Here is a 17,705-nt window from a genome sequence, read left to right as displayed (position 1 = left end):
CCTCAGTCGATATACGTCTCCTCGATATGTGCAATGACAAAGCTCCTGGAAGAGTTTTTGTCAATGCCTTTGAATGATTAAGTAATAATGATTTTTCCCTTTTTAAAAGAGGAAGTAAAAGTCTTGTTTGTAGCATGCCCAGATAAAATATCATTGTTAATCATTGCCTGGAAGCTTAATATAGATCAGCGTTAAACATTACCTGCTGTCGGGCAGTAAGCCAACATCGGTGAAATTCAAACATTCCCCACTTCTTCTGGAAATGACTTCTCCGTTCCGTATCAGAATGTACTGCGCGACGATCCCGTTGGGCATCTCGGGTTCGTTCCAATATAGTTCCAGCGCTGTTGTATTGATTATAACATGGCGAGGGTTTGACCACACTCCTAAATGGTTAAAGAAAAAAAGAAAATTAAATTGTTTGTATTTTAGTCATTGATTTATATTCTTGTGTCTTCTTTGGTATTTCAAGTAAACTAAAATATATATAAAATATAAATATAAAATAAAAATAATTAATACAAATAATTAATGAAAATAATAATTAAAAAAAAATAATAATAAAAAAAAAATAAAACAATAATAAATAATAATAATAATAATAATAATAATATATGTAGTCATATACATTTCTTATTTGTGGAGAAGTGGCGTGAGCCATGCATATTATTATTATTATTATTAGCCTTTATTTATTAAGTGTTAACATATTACGCAGCAGTTGGGTGGTAAGGGGGGTGGTTAACAAATACACATTTAAGCACACAGATGCAACAGGACTTGAGGACCCTAATCGTAGCGCTGTCATACGAAGTTCCTGGATTGTGGGCTCATGAGGCCCCGCTCATGAGCTTACAATTTAAAAGATAGATACATCTTGTATGGTGAATAGACCAAAGACATTAGGAACGATCAATGTAGAGAGAGGTTAGAACTGGATCTTACTTAGACAAGGACACAAATCTCCACTGGAGTGGTAAGTGAGCTGGCCCTGGTATGGCATGAGTGCATGCATGTGGGAACACGCTAGTGCCAAAACACTGCAGGCAACAGGTTTGGACCTTCTATGTAGGTGACTGTGTAGGGTAAGTGTTAGTGACTGTGGGTTTTATTGGGCACAGGCATAAGGTTCTACCCTGTGTTAAACAAGCATGTGTATATGGAAAAGGGGCATCAGAAACATAGTTATCCCTGAGAAGCTAGAAGAAGCTATAAATCCCAGGACCAGTTTGTGATTTTAACCCACTCAGCTTCAGCTCTTGCTGTCTTCTCTAAACAAGCCACACTCAAGCCCAGACTTGGTGCCCAAATATACAAGATTCTGCTGTTTGTTGCAAGCGGATCAGGGCATCAGGCTGTGACATCATAACACCCTGCTTGAATGGTAGGATGGCGCGTTGTGAGTCCCATTAGTCGCATAAAAGAAAATATTCAAGAATAGCAGTTTGTATAGAAATATGTATTGCTTGTCTGAATGTATACGTGTTCAAAAACTAGCCCGAGCATACTCACTATCTAACGAGGAAACACAAAATGCAATAACGAAACGTAGTATAGAATTGTAAAAGCAAATGTCTATGTTTTTGTTTGTCATTGCAGTGGTTTATAAACCTTTCTAAAGCAAGGCTTGCCACCATGAAGCCATTACCAGGCAAGGAAGAGATGAGATTTCCTTACCAAAATATCTTCAGTGACTTGAGGAGGAATAAGCAACTTCCAATAAGGATAAAAGCGTACAAACATTACCTACAATTTATTAAAAGAACATTTGAAAATGTACTTTTATTACCTTGAGGAGCATCTTGCAATGTCTGACCAGAGAATGGCTCACTGGTGGAGCAACCAATGGACGTGCAAACTGTAAGTGAGAAGTAGTATCGCCGATACGGCTGGAGATCTGGTAAAAGAGGGTGACATAAAAGACACATGTAACATAGAAACATAACATTTCAAGCCAGATCGGAACCCATTCGGCTCGTCTAGTCTCGTCTTCAGGATACATAACTAGGATTCAGATTTGAAATGTAAACTTTGTACATTGTATTTGCAGAACTTTAGGGACAAGTATTTTTTTAATAAATCATTTAACCCATTTGTGAAATTACCCAACACCTCTATTTGATATTGTAGCAGTGACTTTTTATGGTTAATTTGTTGCCCAAGAAGGTTTTATCTCACTGGGTTCGTGTTAAAAGTGCGGGATGCTGGCATGAAACCTGATGACATGAAAATCTTTTTGTTGGATAATGTTTGGAGGCTGTCCATCCTGGAGGTATATGCAGAGTTTGGTTATATTATATGGAATGGCTTTTCATTTAGTTTTGTTTTTTTCTTCTTTAGACAGTTATTTCACTCTCGTCGGATACTTAAAAAGTTCAATAGAACTCTGATTTACAAACAAAAAGGTTTATCTCATGTTTCAGTTTTCATTGTGTTCTGTATTCTATCAGTAGAATGTTGTTTAAACGGCATTAAACAACACGTTCAGAACCTTTAGCTTTACACGTCTATCCCCATTACCTAAGCTTTGATAAAACCTAGCCCTGTATTTTGTGAAGGATAGTTTGATGGACCAGTTTAACCTTATACATGCAAAATGCTCAAACTCCTATAAAGAATATATGTGATATTTTTCTGTCCCTTAGATCCCGTAGACAGTGTATACATTATAACAGCCATGGCTAAAGACATACAGTTGATTTATTAATCAGGCCCGCTGGCCATCAGGGACACATTCGCCCGATATGCCACTGGAGTGTTTGGATACCGGCTGGATAGGAGTGGACGTGGGCATTAAAATGTACGGCCGCGCATGCCCATGTCATCAGGCAGCCGCTGACCTTAAAGTGCCTGGACCCACTAGTCATCTCTAGTCCGGCCCTTTTTATAATATATATATATATGTATTTATAAAGAAGTTTAAAATAAGTATTTTAACCAAAACTGATCCTTTTATAAGGTTTTACGTAGGCTTCCAGGATCTTAGAGGTTTTCTCTTGTGGTGGGATCCCAAAGGCATATTTAAATTATACATCTTTTGCTATGCCGGCCCACTAAAAGACATCGGCTTCGACTAAAGACTCCGTTTTCTCTTGGGCTGATATGGCTACATCAGTTTTTCTTACTCCGATTACAGGAAAGCATCTTTCATTAGCCAAATCAGATTGGACCAACCATCCTTCCCGTCCCGTTTGAAACTTAGACGACGCTTAAGTGTTGATAAAATCTTTAATGACCTTTTTTTCGGTGAGCTACAGCCAGCGACGCAGAGCCCATGAACCCATTTGCAGAGCACAGCATTTCCCTCTAGGACAAATACAAGCTCCAATTAGTGCCTGTCACGTTTCTGCCAAACTCCTCACACTAAATCAAAAGCCACGCAATACCACTCTGAAATCAAATAAATCAATTAGCCGAGCAAGGCGCGTAAAGCAGAAGCAGTGGACGTGTCTGAATTTACGCCCCAACATTTTTGGCAGCTGGGACTTCTGCTCAAACAAAAGTCACAGGAAGGAAGTGAGATTGACAGCTGCGATCTGGAGCTGGAGCCGACAATAATTTGTCTTCAACCCCTAATGTCACAGAGACAACAGAAAAGTTCTGAAAAGTATTTTAACTTCTCGAAAGGAAGTGTTTTGGTGAGAGGTCGGGGAGTGTGGCCCGGAATGGACCTTCTACAGATTTTTCCCTTAAACCCATTTAAACTACAGAAAGGGCATTGACTGCTGGTCTTTGTTTTTTGATAGTGACTGTTGTAACAACTTGGCCTACTGGTTACTAAATTAAATGCTAAATAAACGTATGCGATGGTGTTTACCAATGAAAAGGTATGTATATTACGGGGCAATCATCTTAACTTTATGATCTCATGATTATTCCTGGCCATAGATCTTTGTTACAGTAATGTCGCACGGCATTGGCACAAACCTGGTTTTATCTGGCTTTGTTAAAATAAATCTACGGACCTGGAGGCCGCCATCTTTGTCAGTCATGTGATATTTGAGGTGACTTTTCCTGCTCAAACACCACACTGAGCTCATTTTTTATGACAATGCCAATGAAGTCCATTTCTCCATAGACTTTCACTAATCAGAGTGTTCAATTGGGTGATGAAGACCAAGCCATTCTTTTGTCTACCACAGGCGGTATGATAAGGAGTCAGGGGGGTTTGTCTAGCAGATTGACCCAAGCTGGCAGGGCTAAAAACACATACAACGGCTAATATCCAGCTGCCTGAAAACATTATATTATACAAAAACTAGAACTAGTAAAAAAAGCCCAATATTGATACTAGTAATAAAAAATGGTGGGTGAAAAGGGCATAACAAGTAACATAGTATATCATATTGTGGATGATCCCCCAAATATCACACAATCCCCAGCAATGGCAACCTCTACTGCTGCAGACGATGCCTTGGTAGGTGTTCATGTAATATTTGGGTGACCCTCTACACTATTTTACCTATATTACTGTATATAACACCTCTATATAAAAGAACAAATCCATAGGACATCCCTGCTAATAATTTAGATTAGCTGCCATTTGTAAGAATGCACTGTATGTACCGCCTCTATCGTATTTACTATGTATTCCTAGTGGAGAGACAACATTTGTTTAATAAAATGACCACGATGAAGCCTTTGGACAGTTATATATGATTTTCTATGTTAATTACCACCAAGCTCCACAAAAATGCCCAGATCTGTCACTCAAGAAAATCATTTCTAATTTAATTTGTCTGAACTGCGGTTATTTGAACCTACGCCAGCAATATGATGTTCTCTGTGGCTTGGCAGTAGGGTTAACAAGAGTTCATATGAAGCTACATGTATTCTAATAAGACCACTGCTACACTAACATGTCATAATTGGTTTGTTGGATACAGAAAATGAGATACATCTGTAAGTTTGGACGTTTCGTATAAGGAATTACATTACATTTTCGATATATAATTCACTGGTCAGGGTGTGCTGGATATGGAGGGAATGGGGCCGATACCGTAATAATATGGGGGTACGATGGGAGAATGGGGAAGATAATGACAAGAGGGATGCAGAGAAAAATGATGGGGATGTAAGGAATCATGAATGGAAGGGATGGGGAGGATAATGATAGGGTATGGGGTGAATAATGATGTAGGGGACCCTTAACTGGATTTTCATAAGCAATCTCTAGTTTTCCAAAATAAAATGGTCTATGAAGCCACTCATCACTAGGGTATGGGGAAAGTAGGTCGTAATATAACGGAGAAAGTATCAGGATGGCTTCAGCAACTGGCACAAAATCTGACGATACCCTACCGCCAACCCACCTCTGGGTAGTGTCCATATCTGACCCAAATAGACCCTTCGCCATAAGCGCTCGATTCCCGTTGATGATACAGACAATCTCCTGCTTACTTATGGGCACAAGAAAAGAAATGTCCTTTCCTCCAGCTTCATCTGTCACCGCCGACCAACACAACTGTGCCGAAGCAGCCGTAATACAAAATGAAACGAAGCCGTATCTGTCAACCGAATTGCTTTGTACAGGGCAGCGCGGGTATTCAGTGATAAATGATATGAAAGGTCTTATTGACAAGCTGCCATGCGCTATTAACATTAAAGAATTTGAGTAGATAATGGCAGACATTCACAGACGCATTCAACTCTATGAGATGGTAAAAAAAGGGTTCCTTTACTTAAATCGTGGATAAAGCCTCAAAATAATTAAAGGAGGACTTTTTGTCTTGGTTACTTTTTTTTGAGTTAGAGGATTATACACATTTGACAGCATTCACATTTGGGTAGATGATATATTTGGAATTACACAAAATTTGTAGGCAGTTTTCTATGCAGCTTGAAGCTCAGAATGTACACCCTTTAAAGGTTTGGGGTCACTTAAAATGTCCTTGTTTTTGAAAGAAGGTTTTGTCCTTTAAAATAACATGCAATGGATCAGAAATCCAGCATAGATGGGGTTAATGTTGCAAATGACTATTGTAGCTGGAAATGGCTGATTATCAATGGAATCTCTTCATATGCCCTTTATCACTCCCATCACTCCTGTGTTCCAATGGCCCTTTATCACTCCCATCACTCCTGTGTTCCAATGGCCCTTTATCACTCCCATCACTCCTGTGTTCCAATGGCCCTTTATCACTCCCATCACTCCTGTGTTCCAATGGCCCTTTATCACTCCCATCACTCCTGTGTTCCAATGGCCCTTTATCACTCCCATCACTCCTGTGTTCCAATCCTGTGTTCTAGGATTGCCTGGGACACAATGAATGCTGATTTTTAAATTAGGTATAGATGGGCCTGCCGTGGAGGTGGGCATGTAAAGAATATTTACTGTGAAGACAGAGAGAGATAGCTCTTGATTCAGTCTGTGTGGGCATGAGTTACAGAGATAATGGAGAGTAAAATATATAGGTTTGATTCATTGCGAGACACAACATGGAAGGACAAAGATACATTAATATTAACGCAATGGGATTGTCGAGGTCCTAAACAAAGAAGATGGCAACACCGCGTATGCCGGAAGAGTAACAAGTTATAGTGTAAAGGCTTAAAAACCAACAAACATAAAGTGGCGGTTTCCTTTGCGGGATTGCTGATATCCCCACATATGCATATGACATAGTCAGCACATGCACGGGTGCGTAATTCACAACCGGTGACAGCCGCAGTTAAGTGGAGCTGACATATATTGTTATAAGTGCTCAATACCAATGTCTTTATGATCAATTATATATGAGCGTGCACAAAGATTTTTAAAACAGGCTCATCTTAGGAAAATAAGAAAAACATGCAGAATGTTCTGTGCCCAGGTAACAGGAGATGCCCCACGGTAAATCTATGACACCAATAAACCCCAAGTTTAGGTAGAAACCAGATTTTGATAGCAGACCGCTGTCTAAAACCAACATCCAACCAACGGAGTCTCTGACCTAATCTTATATCAAGAAAGGGGAACAGAAATGTTCTAAAGCATGAAAAGTATTATAATGGGAAGTTTAATAATCCAATAATCCAAATACACGTTACAATATTCTAAGTATTGGATAATGGCATAAATTTGGACAAGAACGTGAACTTCATTCATTGTAAAGATATAGCATGCATATGTTATGGGAGATTTGTATCGATTATTAACATTTCCCTTTTTTTCCTTTGCATGGTCCCTATCATATCTCATTACGGGCAACATGGTAAAAACCAATAACACTAGTTCTCCAACTATAACCATTATTTAAATTTATATTATTTGTGATATATTAATAAATTAGTATTTAATAACATATGATGGACCATTCATTTTTAACATACCTGTAACAGTGTATTGATTCTTCCCCTCCTTGGTCACATAGATAACTCCTTTACCAATCTGATTAATCTTATATTCTTTGACGTTGCCATTGGGCTTTTTCGGCATCGGCCAACTAAGCAGTAAAGCAGTCGAGTTCACGGCGGTAATAGTGGGCGGGGCTACATCCTCCGGCACTCCTTGTTTAATGGCTGCATACACCTTTTAAGAAATATAGCAAAATGCAAATCACTTTATTTCCTGATAGCTTCTGGTAAATAAGACGGCTGACATGGCACGATAAAGGGGAAAATGTTTCAGATTTTTCTTTCTGTTTTAAAAAACTAAACTCAAGTTCTAATCGTTTTTAAATGTGTAAAAAGGATTGTAAATTCATTTTTTTGCACACACACCTTATGATTGGGCATGTGTTAGTTTGCAGACAATAAGAGCCTCTGTGATAAATTACATTTAAGTTACCTTTGCGCTGTCTAAACATCCGGCCACTGTGCATGCGCGGAGCTGATAGGTGTATTCCCGATATGGCTGAATGCCTCTTTTATCCAAGAATTGTAGCGAAATCCCCTTGAAATGTTCAATTCCATCTCGAAGAATAACATAATGAACAACACCTTGTGGGGGGGAATAATTGTGATTTCTTCATTCTATTCATGACTATTTTTAATTTATCAAATAATTAACTTGTAGACGGAGTGAAAAACTCTGCTGTTATGTCATTCATTCTGCACCCCATACATATTATTAAGAGGGACACATTCTCTGTTTAAATTCATGCCATTAAACCACTTTGGAGATACAACAATACCAAGTTTCAGCAGGAAATCTATAAAATCTGTTTCTTACATTGTAATTATTTTAGAAATTTTTGTCCCTAATACATGCATTACCGTCCCTTTAAAAGTAAAAGGTATTTAAATTACTGGGGAAATGTTTGTGAAATTTAAGGGGTAGTAGAAGTATTATTAAACACTCATCTACAGACACCAGACAAGCCAGAAGGCTTGTTTTTCCTTAAAAAATCTCATGGTGCTTCCACAACCACAAGGGATTCTGGGTAGGCGCATGCAAATAAGGTTAAATAAATAAATAAATATGGGTTTCCCATCACATTTACCCACCATAACTTATGTAATGGTGTTTCTTGGCTACCCCAAGCCTCAACGATTAAGCCAGTATCCCAGGCCCATGCTGTTGAGTCCCATTAAGGATGAAAGAGCTGGCTATTGCATCTTTTCCCGTGGTTTGCTTAAAGGCTGTCCTGTACAGCGGGCAATTACTTTTAAGGGATCCATGTATAAAGTGGATATAGAGACAAAAGGTGATCATTGTTGACCTTATTTGCATGTGCCTACCCAGAATCCCTTGTGGTTGCGGCAGCACCATGAGATTTCTGAGGGAAAAACAAGCCTTCTGGTTTGTCTGGTGTCTGTAGATAAATGTTTAATAATACTTCTACTACCCCTTAAATATAAGTGGCAGGGTTTCCATCACCTTTACCCACCATAACTTATGTAATTGTGAAGTTTACGTGCACTTAAGGAAGCCACATCAGACTCTGCCAAAAAGCAGTATTTGTTTTGTTTTGTTTTTGTTTAACCATGTATAATCGAGGGCTATCTTAGCAGTCTTTGCAGCAAAAGCTGACAGAGTTAGGGATAGTCATACCTATATCCCATTATATATCCCATTATATAATAAACAACTGCAACTCACATACCAACTCATGGTTCAGCAAATGTGTTACTCGTTAGGTTTTGGGTCCCTGGGGTGAAGCATTAGGAGAGAAGGGTGGGCCTTTAGCTCCACTCCATATATTCAGGATTACTGGCTTCACCTCCCTGCTGTACTAATTAATGAGACAAGCTGAGTAAAAATGGGCAGACAGAACTCGTTATGTGCCTTCATTTTGGGCCAGCAAACTAGAAGCCGGTTGTGTGCTAAGAACGCTCTGGTGTGTATTTAACAGGAGTTTTGTCAATATCTATATATACAATGCAGTCCCACTGATTCAACTCCTTGGATAGAGCCATGTAAAATTAGATCGGACTCGCCAAACTTGGGGTAGTTTGACATAATGGGGGCTAAGCAATATTAGTATGGCCATATAGTGTGATGGAATTCCCAATATTTATCCCCTCATGAGTTTTTAAATAGTATTTACTGGGTCACTTGCTTTTTGTCTGTATACAGTATATATATATATATATATTTAAAAGATGGCACTTTAAATCCAAGTATACCATTTGGTTTTGCAGGTTCTTTCCATCTCAATAATATCGCATCCTCACGTTTGTCCACTTTGGACCATCTTGGTGGATGTACTCCTTGAGGTCTACCTTGCTTGGTAGTTACTCTGCTTGCATTGCTAAACCCATGACCAGCACTGTTCCATGTAGAAACTCTGTATTCATAAGTAGTGAAAGGATCAAGACCAGTATCTAGAAAACAATGTCAACATCATCATCACATGTTAAAAACACTTGAAAATGTAGTAATATACATGCCCTAATGCAAAGACAGGTATATAATAAAATATAATATCTTTATAAAGACCATACCTGTAAAATTATATGTGTCTGGCCCTCCAGTATAGACAATTTCTTCCTCTGTGGGGCAGAAATCTTCTACTTCATGTGACGTTCCTGTAACTTGCACAGTTCTATTTCTCACGAAACAAGAATCAGTAGCCACATTAAAACTACACTGGCCACAGTATGCTGAATCGGCCAAAGAGATCGGGCACAAACGACTCAAACCACATTTTTCTTGCTGTAAAACATAATCAAATGAGATATGATTAAAGCCACTCAATAAAGATTTTTTTTTCCTAAATACACTTAATTTTGCCTTTTTCCAAAACAGAATTTTGCTTTTATTCTGTATTTGCTAGCTACTAAGCACAATATTTATTTACATTTCTTCAAAAACTTTTAAAAAAACAAAAGAAATTTAAAGGGTTAACCGCTCAAGCCCCTGCTGAAGAAGTGCTTACAGAAGTAACTTTTAACGACTTCCATTGCTTCCTTCCATGGCGTTGGAACAACTGTAGTACTTATTATACCTGCCATCAAATATCAAAAAGGTATGGTTTCCAAAGAGGGACTGTCTTTGCTAAAGAGGTAGTCTTGGGAGGTATTCCTTACAACTAGGGGTATCAGGAATGTTACGTCCAATAATTATTGTGATGATTGTCCACCTGCGTGCCAAATGTTTTCCAGTTGAAGGTCGCAGACATACCTTAGTGTAGAAATTCTCTGGAACCTTGTTGGCGCAAGCATGAATGAATGGATTATATCCCGCTCCGTTACAGCATTCCTCCGTCTCGGATATAAGTTCGCTCTCGCAGCATTTAAATGACATGTGCTCATGCTCTTTTAGATGTATTTTAAATTGCCCATTAGAGTCGGAACAGCAAAATGACTCTGAGAGGTTCACATATTCATTGCCACAACAGCTCAAGCCTGCGAACAAAAAAAGCATCACACGTAATAATTTCAGTTCAGGAGCTAAAATGTTGTATACCAGATAAACTATTTATCACAGCGTTCCACATTAGGGTCATTTTGGCTAAACTTATACCAACTAAAGAAAAAACTAAAGACTGGTTGCCTTTTTATCAAAGCGATCAATAGTTACTGCCAAACCGACAATTCTGTAGGTTGCTATGGTAATAAGGCCACTTTTCATACTTTTTACTAGAATCACTTTTTTAATAACCAATTTCCATCAGCTTTGATCCTAAGACAAGAACATTTCTTAACTTTCCGTTAAACTCCAATTCCCAGCTGCAGCTTCCTGCCTCCTCCGTTGTCCAACCATTCTCGCAACTGATTGGCTGCTTGAAGTGGCCAATCAGTGACAGGAAGGGGTTCCCATTGAAATCAATGGAAGTGCTATCATTGCATTTATACAGGGGGGGTCTCATTAGACCCCCTCACGCCATTCTCCGAGTCAGTGCTGGAGCTGATTGGTGCTAACGATTTTACGTGCCAAGGGACATGTTTGGCCGAACACGTCTTGCAGAACATTAAGGTGCATATGATGGCTGGGGTGTCCTTTGAATACTTACATTGTGCGCTACAAACAGTATTTGTTCCATTTGCGGTTCCATTTGTATCACTAAGTAACAGATCTCATTTGTTCCTCATATAAATACTCTCAAAATAAAATGTCACCCTTCAATTCGACCGCACGAGAAGCTCTTCTGACGACTAGGCTCAGCATATGATATTTGCCGATCCTAAATTTCATTAGACTTCTGACATGTTTCACGCTATAAATCATATGGAAACAGTGACCTAATTCAAAAACTCATAAACACTAGTCTGATAGCTCTAAGGGACTTCTGACAGGCAAACTCAAATTTTGATAATGAACTGTTGTAAGCGCTGGGGAACAAAAAAAAATAAAAATGATAATAATAATAATAATAATAACGCATCCCTTCGTATAAAATCCCATCTTTGACAGAATTGGATATTTCAGCCAAGAATTCAGTCACATAACACGAAGTGACTCCCTTTTTCCAGTTTCTTTGGTAAACCATTACTTCTTTAATTATTATCAACCTTGTTCCAGCGTGATAAATTGCTAATTACTTAATACCCTAATCAGCGTTCATTCTTTGCACAGATAAACTGTGACAGCGCCATTAATTTAAATAGTAATTTCACTTAATGGCCAGAACAGCACACCAGATTTTTATGCAGCATTTTCTGAAGACTGCATCCATCACGGCAATATTGTGACATAAAGATGTCTGACGTGCACTAACTCACTTAGGGCGAGCAGATGTTGCAAAGCCGAGTGTGGCGTTCATTCCCATGGTGCATCGCTTCGGCATGGGTGAGCTGCAAATGCAGAGGTAGACGTTGCGTGGCATGGCCCTTGACCCCTGCCTAATTTATCACATGGACCAAAGCACTTGACTTTTAAACTTTAACTCCGGGGGTATGCAGTTTTGTTTTTAATGTACTTAAAAACCTAACAGCATGGAAACACAGCATCCGACGGCAGATCCGACCCATTCGGCTCTTCTAGACGCCCCATTTTTCCGGCTGTAAAGACTCAAAGCTCAATCAGTCCTTGGTCTTGCTTAGATGTTTAAATTCCTCCACTGTATTAGCCTCTACCACCTCTGCTGGGAGGCGGTTCACCCTCTCAGTAAAGTAAAACATCTAAAGCTCCAAGCCTCTAGTTTTAAGCTCATGACCTCATGTTCTAACGTTTCCCCTCCTTTGAAATAATCTTCCCTCCTGTACTTTGTTAAACCCCTTTAAGTATTTAAATGTTTCTATCGCATCCCCCCTCTCTCTCTCCCGTTATTCCTTTAAGATCGGGCACGACAGCAGCAGTGAAAATTGCAGAAAACTATCTGTAAGTCGGCCATACTGCGTCGCGGCATCTAAAGCTTCGACGCATTTAATCCGAAAGGTCAAGGAGAAACCGCATGGCGGAGACGCGCCGAAAATATAAATAAATAAGCAAATAAATAAATAAATTGCTATTTCCGTGTGTTTCTGCCAACAATCATTTAATGTTCATCATATAACCGAAGAAATGAATAAACACAGCTGGCTGATGAATTACTAATTCAATAGGTCTATGACACCAATGGTTTAAGGGAAACATTAGTATTAAACTGCATAAGCTTTCAATCCAGCACATAAGCCGTACAGAATATTAAGCCGGCGTTTAATATACACCATTTAATGCGTATTGGCTTCAGAGCTTACTGCGTTCCGCAGGTATTGCTGGTCTGGGAATCACAGCTGTGGGAACAGCAGGCTTAACAACGTGGCGATTTGGGGCGAGATAGGATAATAGAAGATAAGAGGGTTTTTTTTTTGTAATTATTCTCCCTTTTCTGTGAATTTCACAAATAGTGTAATTGACATTAATCAGCTGGAAGGCCTAGCACAGCTGTCTCTACCAGTAGATGTCTCTGTGCTATCTCTTTAACAATTAACATGCGTGCAAAGCTAAACCATGATCGGCAACGGCATTACAGCTGCTTTTGACTATTGGCCTGGCATGGTGGGAATTATAGTCCATAGCCAAGGGATTGCCACACACTGCTTATTGCTGCATTTGCACTTTAACTTTAAGTTGCATCATTATAACATATTATACGGGTGTGCAGCAGGTGACATGACAGTGTTAGAATTTTTTGGCACTAATAATTAGACTTTAGGTAAATTCAGTGATTCGTACAAAGCCACAAATCGGAGAAGAAAGCAAAAAAGCTCAGAATTTCTAGTCAAAATTTGTGGGACCATGTTTACTCACAACCTCACTCGCTATCTCAGACTCATTCTCGTTCACTCTCTCTTCCAATTGGTGGATTTTGCGGTGACATTCTCTCCCTGATCCTCTAACCGGGGGAGAAGACGTCACTGCAAGTGTCACCATATTGTCCAAGTGAGGGCAAAATGATGGTGCTTGCAGTGACGTCCTCTCTCCTGATTGGAGGATCAGGGAGATGGCGTCACCGCAAGTTCCCGCTCGGTTATGTCCGCTGAGATGCGGACAAAGATAGAAGATTAAAGAAAGCAGATTTAAGATGTGAGCATGTGAGGGATGAGTGTGTGAGAGAGTGAATGTGGGCACCGGGCAACGAATTTCAATCCAACATTAAAAATGCCCAGACCACTGACTTCTCCACATGACCCTCTCTACAATCAAGCCATCCTCGCCAGATCAGGTAAAGGTAAAACAGAATATTATACAAGTAAAAATACCTTGTTGGTCATTCCTAATTAATCTACAAGTTAATCTACCTTTTAATCTACAAGTGCATGTAATGTTGGTAAATAATATTGGTCAAATACTAAATGCCATCATATGCAGGATCTTAAGGCACAAGGTGTTATGGGTCAGTGTTGTTATCTGGCGTGCCACCAAGACCTAGAAACTGTTTTGTTTTTTGCCATTACATCTTCGCTTGATGGCAGACAAGAGCCATTTGGGCCCATTTAGTCTTCCCATCATTCCTGCTGTAATATTTGTTCCCTACCCGGGACCCCTGATCGCCTTAGTCGTCTCCCATCTACGGATCCTACACTGCCAGTGTTCTGCAGGACATGGCACCACTCACACTCTCCTCCCTGTACCCGTTTCAATCCGATCCTCTAGGTTTAGTTTGAGCCGACTGTGCCGTGTTGGGGATCTGTGCTCGCACAATCGTGGCTGCGGCTCCTGCCACCATCCCCGGTTTTAGGATATCAATTAATATATGTTATAATATATTGTTACTGGGGCCATATTTTTATTTATATATTTTTTTAGCATATTCTACTTAAAATGGCAATTTTAATGCTGGGAGAAAATACTGAATTTCCCATTTATTTCCCATATCTTTTTCTCCGCACTTTATAATTATAATAATAATAAGTGATTTTTTGTTATTGTGCTTTGATCGGGGGTGCCCAATCTAAGTGTTCCCAACACATCATCATCATAGAAATGTACGTAGACCCCATTTCGACGCAGATTCCCTGCCCCATCCCACCTACGTTAACCACACATGCCAATTAACCTGGCATAAAATAAGACGGTTTCTATTAGCAATACAATCATTTCACTGTACAGTCTGCATATCTTTTTGACATCCAGACAGAATGCATGCCGGGCCGTTTCTAACACCCAGAGATTTAAATGCCGATTTAAATCATAGCAGTTTTCCCTAATGTACCTGTCTAATTAAAATGCATACGCTAAACATCTGATGTTCTAATACACGAGTTACATAATAGCATTACGAATTTATGTCTTATTTTATTTGGAAGGCTCTGCTACGTAATGTTTTCAAACTAGGCTTGTTATGTGAATATTAGTGGAAGAGCCGACCCCGCATAAATAAACCCGCACCGAAGCAGGTAGGATGTAAGGAAATATACGAGTGTTTATCTGTATTCGTTCGCATGCGGAAATGCAAAACATGATTCCCGTCTCTTGGCGCCTGTGTTACACTCCTGCGCAACTCATTTGCCCAAAGAGAGCAGTAAAAACCCGAAATGCTACTGCAGCAATTTTGCTCCGGCAGCATCTGTTAATTCGCTCCATTTATAAAATACATATTGACAAAGACAATTGAGCTGGGACGAGGGAGATTTGATTTGGTGTGAGAAAGTCAATTCAATGTGATTTTGTAAAAGGACTCCTGCTGGCTAAAAGTACTTTAAGACATAAAGTACGTAAAGAAATATTTTATGTGCAGTGGACTAGCAATTATTACTATGCTGGCAGCTGAATGGGGCTGCTACGGACAGCCAGCATCAAGAATGGTTCTAGGACTTGGGTTTTCTTGTGGTTTATAGCCACTTTTTTAGGAAATTTTGACTCACCATCTTCATTATGAAGGACCATCCGCGGTGAGCTTGGAAGAAAAGCTTGGTTGACCCTTGAGATTTCTTAACTCACTTCGCAGATTGAACATACATTATGGAGGGCCACCTTCTAAGCTTGTCAGCATAATGCATGGACATACCCTCCACTTCAGGTGTCCAAATCGAGGATGTATGAAGTGACAAGGAGGGGCAGGGCCGACTGTGGGATTGGGCAGATTAAGGTGCATGGGTCGGCAGGTCCGGGGCTGTAGAGCATCACAAGGTGGCTACTTGGCCGCCATGGAAGTGTGTGCTGTGAGGTATGAACATGCCCAACCCTGACACGTTTCTCACTGAGTTAATTATGCACTGAGTTCTATTGATTTGAAATGTCAGGAGAGATCAGAGTATCTCCTCAACTGAAAATCGTAACTGTCAGGCAAAAACTGGGACACCTAGGATCACTTAGGATTAGTAGCCTTGAATCTGGAGACTATGGGTCTAAATGAGAGATCTCCAAACTATGGCCCTCGGGCCACAACTTTTCATCCATCCCGCAGCAATGTGAGCTGCTGCCGGTAGAACAAGGCTACCAATCCCCCAAATCTACTGCCGTCCTGTGTTGGTAGAATGGAAAGACCATGTTAATGAATAATGTACTATTTGTACATCACTTCTCATGGATGTTTAAGTCGTAACACTCTGTATAGGAATTGAGAGGACACTGCAGGGTTTCTTTTAGTAGAACAAGCAGCAGATGATCTGGCCCTTTCGATGTTGAGGTTGGAAGAATTTTTTAACTGATGTTAACTGGAGAATTGTTTGCACTTTCAGCTAGATCTCCCCCCTGTTCTTGAGGGAAACCACTCACTTTTTTGGTTACATTGTAGGATAGAAAATGCAGCAGCGTTCAGGCTTACCTGGAGACGGCCTGTGGAGCGTTCCTTCCTCATCATTTCCACAGCAAACAAAGTCCAGCCCAGCGATCTCCCCCCCACAGCACTGCTGATGGGATTTGTCGTACAGCGATCCCCCACAACATATCTGATTTCCAGACGTTGAGAACGGCGTTCCTCCGCAGCAAGAGTCTCCGTCCCCGACCGACACTCGGTTCTCTAGCGCGTTGTAGCAGCAAACCTCCCCTATTAGAACAAACGGCAAACACAGATTACAGGATGAGCGTTCATATCTAAAAAACTCACATAATGTCAGAGGTGCATAAAGAGGGTAGAAATATGCCCTAAATGGCCTAGAAAAAATGTAAAAGCAATACAGTAAACAAATGTACGCAGGAGTTCATAGACCCCCCAAAAATATAAGAATAGACTAATGTTGATCCCCAGTCTGCTAGAAAATGGAGCAATACAATACCAACCCCATAACAAAGCTCCATAACACAAAATGTGTCCCCGTAGGTATCCTACTGTGGATCTGAATATGTCATTCCACGTGTATATAGTCAGAATTATTTGTAGTTACTACTGTTCAAAAGTTTGGGGTCACTTAGAAATCTCCTTTTTTGTTTTAAATAAAAAAAAAAATTTTCTCCATTAAAATAACATGAAGTGGATCAGAAATCCAGCGCAGACGGTGTTAATGTTGTAAATGACTATTGTAGCTGGAAACGGCTGATTTTTAATGGAATCTCTTCATAGGCATACAGAGGCCCTTTATCACTCCCATCACTCCTGTGTTCCAATGGCCCTTTATCACTCCCATCACTCCTGTGTTCCAATGGCCCTTTATCACTCCCATCACTCCTGTGTTCCAATGGCCCTTTATCACTCCCATCACTCCTGGGTTCCAATGGCCCTTTATCACTCCCATCACTCCTGGGTTCCAATGGCCCTTTATCACTCCCATCACTCCTGTGTTCCAATGGCCCTTTATCACTCCCATCACTCCTGTGTTTCAATGGCCCTTTATCCCTCCCATCTCTCCTGTGTTTCAATGGCACGTTGTGTTCGCTGATCCAAGTTTAAGTTTAAAAGGCTAATTGAGCGTTAGAAAACCCTTTTATAATTATGTTACACACAGAAATAACCTTGTTTTCCATGAAAACAGCCGAG

General features: G+C 40.0%; 1 protein-coding gene across 1 annotated transcript in view; it reads right to left on the bottom strand.

Annotated features, from left to right (window-relative positions):
• Window positions 1-17,705, bottom strand: part of USH2A (usherin) — a 266,301-nt gene that overhangs the window by 59,899 nt on the left and 188,697 nt on the right. Inside the window, exons 50-57 of the mRNA XM_053459159.1 lie at window positions 16,557-16,778; window positions 10,547-10,770; window positions 9,868-10,078; window positions 9,550-9,747; window positions 7,769-7,920; window positions 7,312-7,510; window positions 1,790-1,897; window positions 203-386 (exon numbers count right to left, since the gene is read on the bottom strand). Of these exons, the coding sequence (XP_053315134.1) occupies window positions 203-386; window positions 1,790-1,897; window positions 7,312-7,510; window positions 7,769-7,920; window positions 9,550-9,747; window positions 9,868-10,078; window positions 10,547-10,770; window positions 16,557-16,778 (1,498 nt within the window). The remainder of the gene's footprint in view (window positions 1-202; window positions 387-1,789; window positions 1,898-7,311; window positions 7,511-7,768; window positions 7,921-9,549; window positions 9,748-9,867; window positions 10,079-10,546; window positions 10,771-16,556; window positions 16,779-17,705) is intronic.

The sequence above is a fragment of the Spea bombifrons genome, chromosome 3 (genome assembly GCF_027358695.1).
Source record: "Spea bombifrons isolate aSpeBom1 chromosome 3, aSpeBom1.2.pri, whole genome shotgun sequence".
NCBI lineage: Eukaryota > Metazoa > Chordata > Amphibia > Anura > Pelobatidae > Spea > Spea bombifrons.
The sequence above is the reverse complement of the archived record's forward strand: the minus strand, read 5'-3'. Positions and strand labels throughout refer to the sequence as shown.